Source organism: Hemitrygon akajei, chromosome 17, assembly GCF_048418815.1.
Source record: "Hemitrygon akajei chromosome 17, sHemAka1.3, whole genome shotgun sequence".
In the NCBI taxonomy this organism is placed as follows: domain Eukaryota; kingdom Metazoa; phylum Chordata; class Chondrichthyes; order Myliobatiformes; family Dasyatidae; genus Hemitrygon; species Hemitrygon akajei.
In genome coordinates this window covers 90,761,731-90,770,462 of record NC_133140.1, presented here as the reverse complement: position 1 = coordinate 90,770,462, position 8,732 = coordinate 90,761,731, and the positions used below count along the sequence as shown (strand labels likewise).

Below are 8,732 nucleotides of genomic sequence, written 5' to 3'. Positions count from 1 at the left end.
TACTACGCCACCAACTAGCTGAGATGAGGGAAAAGAGGATGGAAAATTATTTGTATGGAAAGCTTGCAGAAGTTTATTCCACTGTATGTCAGTAACCATATTTAACCAATTCCACGTAAATTATCTCACCCTATGTTCATCTCTTCCATTTCCTTGCCCACCAAGTAACCAAACCTTCAAACAGCATATGATGTAAGAGTAGAATTAGGCCAGTCAGCCCATAGAGTCGGCTTTACCATTCGATCATGGCCATTTCATTATCCTGCTCAACCCCACTCTCCCCATAACCTTTGCTGCCCTGACTAATCAAGAACATATCAACTTCTGCTTTAAATAAACCCTATGACTTGGCCTCCAAAGCTGTTTGAGGCCATGAATTGTACTGGCTAAAGGAATACTTCTTCATTTCTCATTAAATCCTGTAACAGTCACTATTCCATCTCTCATTGAATCCTGATACAGTCACAATTCATTCTCATTGAATCCTGTTACAGTCACTATTCCATCTCTGATTAAACCCTGTTACTCACTATTCCATCTCTCATTGAATCCGGTTACAGTCACTATTCCATCTCTCATCGAATCCTGTTACAGTCTCTATTCCATCTCTCATCAAATCCTGTTACAGTCACAATTCCCTCTCATTGAATCCTATTACAGTCACTATTCCCTCTCTCATTGAATCCTGTTACAGTCACTATTCACTCTCTCATTGAATCCTGTTACAGTCACTTTTCCATCTCTCATTGGATTCTGTTACAGTCACTGTTCCCTCTCATTGAATCCTGTTACAGTCTCTATTCCATATCTCACTGAATCCTATTACAGTCTCTGTGATCTTTGAATCCTCTTTGGCTACAGGAGAAGTGCCGGAGGACTGGAGAATGGCAAATGTAGTTCCCTTGTTTAAAAAAGGTAATAGTGAGAAACCTGGGGACTATAGACCGGTGAGTCTTACGTCAGTGGTCTGCAAACTACTGGAAAGGATTCTTAAGGATAGGATCTATGACCATTTAGAGAAGTACAGTCTACTCATGGATTGTCAACATGGCTTTGTGAAGGGAAGATCATGCCTCACGAGCCTGATTGAGTTTTTTGAAGAGGTAACAAAATAAATTGATGAGGGTAGGGCAGTGGATGTGGTCAACATGGACTTTAACAAGGCATTTGACAAGGTCCCTCACGAGAGACTCATCCAGAAAGTCATGAGGCATGGGATAAGTGGAACCTTGGCTGTTTGGATAAAAAATTGGCTTAAAGGAAGAAAGCAGAGTGTAGTTGTGGAAGGAAAATGTTCTGCCTGGTGGTCGGTAACTAGTGGAGTGCTGCAGGGATCTGTTCTGGGACCCCTGTTATTTGTGATTTTTATAAATGACCTGGATGTAGAGGTGGAAGGATGGGTGAGTAAGTTTGCGGATGACTCGAAGATTGGAGGAGTTGTGGATGGAGCTTCAGGTTGTTGAAGGTTACAAGAAGATATGGACAGGCTGCAGAGTTGGGCAGAAAAATGGCAGATGGAGTTCAATCCGGATAAGTGTGAGGTGATGCATTTTGGAAGGACAAATCAGAAGACTGAGTACAGGATTAATGGTCAGTTACTAAGAGTGTGGATGAACAAAGGGACATTGGGGTTCAAATCCATACATCCCTCAAGGTCGCTGCACAGGTTGATAGGGTAGTTAAGAAGGCCTATGGGATGCTAGGCTTCATTAACAGGGGGATTGAGTTCAAGAGTAGAGAGGTCATGTTGCAACTCTACAAATCTCTGGTGAGACCACACTTAGAGTATTGTGTTTAATTCTGGCCACCTCATTATAGGAAGGATGTGGAAGCTATGGAGAGGATGCAGAGATTTACCAGGCTGTTGCCTGGTTTGGAGAACAAGTCATATGAAGCAAGGTTAGCAGAGCTGGGACTTTTCTCTTTGGAGCATAGAAGAATGAGAGGGGACTTGATAGAGGTCTACAAGATTATGAGAGGCATAGATAGGGTGGATAGTCAGTACCTGTTTCCCAGGGCACCAATAGCAAACACCAGAGGGCATATGTACAAAATTAAGGGAGGGAAGTTTAGGGGAGACATCAGGGGTAAGTTTTTTTACACAGAGGGTAATTCCTGGAATGACTTGCCAGGGATGGTGGTGGAAGCTAAAACATTAGGGGTATTTAAGAGCCTCTTGGACAGGTACATGGATGAAAGAAAAATAGAGGGTTATGGGGTAATGTGGGTTTAGTATTTTTTTTAAGGATTATATTGGTCAGCACAACATGGAGGGCTGAAGGGCCTGTACAGCGCTGTAGTGTTCTATGGTTCTATTCCATCTCTCATTGATTCCTGTTAGAGTCACTATTCCATCTCTCATTGAATCCTTTTAGTTACTATTCCATTTTTCACTGAATCCTGCTCTAGATACAATTCTGTAGGTTTGTTGAGTATGCCCATATGTATGTGCTGACATTTATGTACCCTGATAACATTTATTTTGAACTTTCTAAAAGGGCATTCTTGTATTCTGATGCTGTGCTATCTCATCTATGAATACCTCAGTATAGGAAACATTCATATTGACTAGACTTTTCAATATTGAATAGGTTTCAGTGAAATTTTCCCTCCCCCCATTCTTCTAAACTCACTCATTAGAAGCCCAGAACCATCAAATCATCAAATGCTCCTCATACATCAACCCTTTCATTCTTCACATCATTCTCATAAATGTCTGGACCCTCATGGGTGAAATCTAACTTTGGAAACTTCATTGTTCAAACGATAATGGAAGCAGTTTTTTTTTGTTTTTGGTGGTTAGATACTTGTGAAAGATTGTGTGGCCTCCGTCGGTCGTGGTCGACCATGGGTACTGCGCCCCGGTAGTCACTGGGAGGGACTTCTCCAGGGCACAAGCCAGGGCAGAGTTGATATGGAGATCCGTCTGTTGTCCATGCAGTGGGACCCCCTCTCCATGCTGATGACAAGTCCAAAGGAACGACAAAAGTCGATACAGTTTGGTGCCAGCAGCATCACAGGAGTTGCTGTGCTGGTGCTGGGTACAGCAGTCAGCTGCCTTTGGGACTCTGACTCTGGATTTTTCCTGATGGTTTACTCCCAAAGCCTTTTCCGTGAGCGGGTATAGTCACAAGGCAGCAGAGGTTTGAAATCAGAGTTTTCCCTCTCCTAGATAGAGTCCTTTGAGGAGGTGACCAGGCATATAGATGAGGGTAGTGCAGTGGATGTGATCTACATGGATTTTAGTAAGGCATTTGACAAGGTTCCACACGGTAGGCTTATTCAGAAAGTCGGAAGGCATGGGATCCAGGGAAGTTTGGCCAGGTGGATTCAGAATTGGCTTGCCTGCAGAAGGCAGAGGGTCGTGGTGGAGGGAGTACATTCAGATTGGAGGGTTGTGCCTAGTGGTGTCCCACAGGGATCTGTTCTGGGACCTCTACTTTTCGTGATTTTTATTAACAACCTGGATAGTTGGCTTGGCAAGTTTGCAGATGACACAATGGTTGGTGGTGTTGTAGATAGTGTAGAGGATTGTCGAAGATTGCAGAGAGACATTGATAGGATGCCGAAGTGGGCTGAGAAGTGGCAGATGGAGTTCAACCCGGAGAAGTGTGAGGTGGTACACTTTGGAAGGACAAACTCCAAGGCAGAGTACAAAGTAAATAGCAGGATACTTGGTAGCGTCCTCACTACCACCTTTCGGCTATGGCTACCCTTGGAGTTTGTGAAAGATTTTGAAAACATATTTGGGAATTTGGAGTTGACATTACAATTAGATTAGTGTGGATGTTATTTAATGGGAGAGTAAGCATTGAGGGGTATATTCGTCTCCTTTGGCTCCAAATTGATATTCTCATAAATGTTGATAGAAGTGGGAATGGACTACATGGTTCTCTGCACCTGATCTTCCATTTTTTACCATTGTCTATTTAAGTGTCCCTTCCTGTTCAAAATTCACCAAAGCCCTGCAACCAGCTTTGTTGATACTTATAAAAACTTCTATTGTGATGTTAAGATATTTCTGACATACACAAATTCCACTTTTTATTAAAATCAGTGTTTTGATATTGTTTCTAAATATTGAAACATCTTATCTTTATAAAGCAAAACAAAACTTTATACATTGCCAGCATCTGCAGGATCCTGTATCTATAATTTGCTCTATGTGAAGTCTCTTTCAGATATGCCTACCCTGAAGAAGTTTAAATCGTCTGTGCTGCAGCATTTTGTGTATTGCTCAAGATTTCCATCCTGCAGAATCTCGTGTTGATAATCTGTTAATCACACTGTTGTACCCAGGAAAGTACCTTGTCATACCAGGATATACTCAGCTTGCCTGAACCAGTATATGCCAAACATCATTGCTGTGATATATATACATTGCACTGCTGCTTTGACGGCTCAACAAGTCAGACATCTAAGTATCCCTGTAACACGATGGTAAAGCCACAAATTATGTAAAGCATCCTTTCATGTTAAGGTGGGCTTTGCCTCCACAACTAAAAGGTGATCATTCCTACCAATATTCTCACAGATGCATCAAAACAAAGACAAGCCCTTTATTTCTGGATATTGTTGATTTATCACCTACCACAGAGCCAAGTCAACAGGAATGCTTTTCAGGACTCGGCCAGTGTGGTGAAAACCAGTTCCCTATGCAGAGCACTTTCTGCACCCTTGACAGCAGAAGTCCCTCTTCCAAAGGCTGCACTGATTGATCAACTGAAGACAGCCAGTAGGTGGTACTCATAAATTAAAAAAACAGCTGCCAAGTTAACTCATAAATACAAAAGATGCTGGAGGTACTCAGTAGGTCATTTATTCCCCTCCACAGATACTGCCTAGCTTGCTGAGACCCAAGTTAATCCTGTGACTCTTCTCACCTGTTTTCTGCTAAAGAACCATGGAAATTTACAGCATCACTTGACATAGTGGTTGTATGAAGTCTGTTAGAGAACCTCAGAACTAATTCAGTTGACTCTGCATTTTGAGGAGCATTGTTGAAATCACAGAAAACAGTCTGCATCACACTTCTACATAATGTAAAACTGCATTAACTGCCTAAGCATCAAGAAACAAGTTTACATTTAGCTGCTACAAATCAAATTTTGTCATTTTTTGTCAGTGATAATAAATCTGATTCTGATCCAGAACATAAGTTTTTTTTTTAATTTCCCCCACAATCAGAGAGAGCGAATTTTCTTCCATGTAAGACTAAGTTGTGAATACTGCAAGGAGGAATTTCTAGCAGTGTGATAATGGATAAGCAATCCTGAAATTCCATGCTCAAATCCCAGCAAGTCTCGGCCTGAAACATCAACTCTATTACTTTCCTCCAGCATTTTGTGTGCTTTGTTCTGAACTTCCAGCATCTGCAGAATCTCATTTGTTTTCGCAATGAGTTCATTAAAATTTAAAATGAGAGCTTTGTTTGCTGTGACTCCCCCCCCCCCCCAGTCTGACTGATACTAGTCCATTCCACCACATGTTTGGCTGCGGGCAGTGAGGGGTGGACAATACATTCAATACGTTGTGCTGGACCAATTAAATGTAAAGATCTACAGAGAGCAGCTTGCAATGAATCACATGCTCCCAACTACGCAATCCTTCCCCCCACCCCCTCTGTCAGTCAGTCAGTCCCTCTTATGATCACTGCCCGCCACATCTGGAGAAGTTCTGCTTCACGAACAGTCTAGGCAGAGCATTTGGGACCCCACGCGGTTTGCAAAGTTGTCAGGGAAAAAGAAAACACACCATTTCCAAAAGTTTCTTTTAATCAAGTTCAAGATCATAAAACTTAAATTATTCTTTTTCAAACATAAAACAATAAACTGAAAATCTCTTTATAAATTTTCTTAACATAAATATTAAAATCTTTCAATCTTAACCATATAAACTCAAATTTAAATAATACTTTATTTCCTGATATTGTCTGACTGCCTCAGCTGGCTGGTGTAGAGTTTGAAGGTGAAAAGGTTTATTATACATTCAGTCCAGATAAGGTTTGCTTTCTGTGATTTGAATTACTATCACTTTTTTCCTCTTTCTACTCCATTCTAAACAACAAAACTAAACGTGTGCAATGATTTTCAACAGAATTAAACAAACTCCCTTAAAGACAGGGTACAGTCAAACATTAGTGCGTAAAGTTAAAGCTTCTTCCAATCATCATTCTTTGTTACCTTCCACAGAATGCCGGGAGGCTTTCAATACTCCTCTTTAGGCTCCATTCTCTGCTCTGACCACACAAGTGCATTGAAAAGAAACTATTACGAAACCATTGCAACAAGATTACTTAAGGTAGTAGCTCAGGTGAGAGGGAGAGGGGCCAAGGTGAGCAGGAGCCATTACATGGTTCTGGTCCTTCTTTCCCAGCATGCATGCTTCAGTGGGTGTGAGGAGAAACTGCAGCCCTGCAGCTCTGAGCGCTCCATTCCTTGGGGGCGGACAGTGACAGGCCTGCTTCATTGGGCGTGAGGAGGAACTGCAGACCTATGGTTGTGAGCGCTCCATTCCTTCAGGGCGGACGTTGATCAGGACGTCCATGACTGCATGTTCTTCAGCATCAGTTCGAAAGCTTCTCTGTGAGGGGCTTGCGCATTTTTCAGTGTGTCTTCAATTCGACTGTACAGGCTGAAGGATTTCAGGTCAAGCCAGATGAAACCAAAACACTGGTCATTGAAGAGAACAAAGAGACCAGGCGTCCTCTCAGGACTGGTGAAGCCGTGCCCTGCAATCAGCCCAGTGCCATAGAAGCTAGCACAAGACCAGAAACACACACATTTTGATCACTGCAAGCAGTTGAGGAAACACATTTTACATGACAATCCATCAATGTAAACGTACCGGATTTCAAAACATTTATAAACAGCTAAACTATACAGTGAATGGGCTAAGCTCTGGAGAGTGTTAGGGAACAGGGCATAGTTCAGTGAAAGGGGCCTCACAGGATGGTGGAAAAAGGTGTTCAGCACTCTGGCCTTTATCAGTCAAGGCACTGAGTACAGGATTTAGGTCATTATGTTGCAGGTATACAAGACATTCGGGAGGCGTCACTTGGAGTATTGTGTACTGTTTTGGTCATCCTGTTATAGAAAAGATGTTAACTTGAAACCAGGAAGTTGCCTGAACCTGGGGCCCCAAGTTACAAGGAAAGGTTATGTACACCAGGATTTTATTCTCTGGAATATAGGCGATTAAAGGATGACCTGATGGAGGTATACAAGATCATGAGGGTCAGAGATATGGTGAAAGCACAATTCCCACCCCCCTATGAAGAGGGGGGTGCTTAAAAAAAAGGGCAAAGTTTAAATCAGAGACGAGAGTTTTAAAAAAAAAGACTTGGGGAAGTTTCCTCACAAAAGATGGTATTTGTAATGAGGTAGACACATTGATAACATGCAAGTGGGTAGAAGTTTAGAGGGTGATGAACAAATACAGGCAGATGTGCAACACATACTCAGTATTTCTAGCATTTTTATGTTTCAACTATTCTCCAGTAATAACTTACTTCACAGACTCTGCGCACTGATGTCCCATTAACATACACGTTTCTAATCTCAAGTTTATTGAAAGTCTACAGATTTCAACCAGATCAGTTATAGTTTGCCTTTAACAATCTTGTGCTGCCTGTCCCACACTCTTCCATATGGACCTATGGTTTTATGGACAGGGATTCCTCAGTTTCCCCATCACTCATGTTAGGCTGATTAGCCTGAGTGACCTACCTATCTTTAACCCACCATTCTGACATCCAAAGAAGGTTGAGTGATTGTGATCACAGCTTCTGTTATCACGTGATATACTAATCTGTAAAATGAGATTGCATTCCCTGAGGATAGGGAGAGCCTGCCTTGGGTAATGAAGGAAATAAAAGATATCAAACTAGCAACAAAGAAATGCTAAGCAACAAGAAAAGTGAAGATAGATTATGAAAGTAAACTAATAAAAAAATTTAAAAATAGACAAAAAAGCTTTTATAATCAAGCGGAAAAGTGGTAGCTAAAGTGGACATAGATGAGAAGGGGGAATTAATAGTGGGTAATGTGGAAATGGCCATGCCTTAAGCGGTTATTTTGTGTCAGTCTTCATAGTGATGGACATGTCCAACATGTCAGAGAGATGTTCTGAATGCAACGGGAAGTGAGGAAGTTGATACAATTACTGCCACTAAAGAAGTAGTGATGAGCAAACTAGTGGGCCTAAATGTAGACAAGTCAGTCCCCTGATCCTGATGGAATGCATCTCAGGGTATAGAAAGAAATACTGGAAGTTATAGCAGAAGTATTTGTGATAATTTATCAAAATTCTCTGCACTCTGGGCAAGACAGCAAATGTCTTTGAGGATGTGACTAAACACGTTGATGAAGGAAGAGCAGTAGATGTAGTGTATATGGATTTCAGTGAGGCATTTGATAAGGTACCCCATGCAAGGCTTATTGAGAAAGTAAGGAGGCATGGGATCCAAGGGGACATTGCTTTGTGGATCAAGAACTGGCTTGCCCACGAAAGGCAAGGAGTGGTTGTAGAAGGGTCATATTCTGCATGGAGGTCAATGACCAGTGGTGTGCCTCAGGAATCTGTTCTGGGACCCTTACTCTTCGTGATTCTTATAAATGACCTGGATGAGGAAGTGGAGGGATGGGTTAGTAAGTTTGCTGAGGACACAAAGGTTGGGAGTGTTGTGGATAGTGTGGAGGGCTGTCAGAGGTTACAGCAGGACATTGATATTT

The 8,732-nt window shown here is 41.9% G+C and overlaps 1 protein-coding gene across 4 annotated transcripts in view; it reads right to left on the bottom strand.

Annotated features, from left to right (window-relative positions):
* Positions 1 to 5,756: 5,756 nt before the first annotated feature.
* fbxo31 (F-box protein 31) overlaps positions 5,757 to 8,732 on the bottom strand; it is a 36,440-nt gene continuing 33,464 nt past the window's right edge. For all 4 annotated transcript variants that reach the window (XM_073070535.1, XM_073070537.1, XM_073070536.1 and 1 more), the window contains one exon: positions 5,757 to 6,756. In XM_073070535.1, coding sequence (XP_072926636.1) covers positions 6,534 to 6,756 — 223 coding nt within the window. In that variant the 3' untranslated portion in view covers positions 5,757 to 6,533. The remainder of the gene's footprint in view (positions 6,757 to 8,732) is intronic.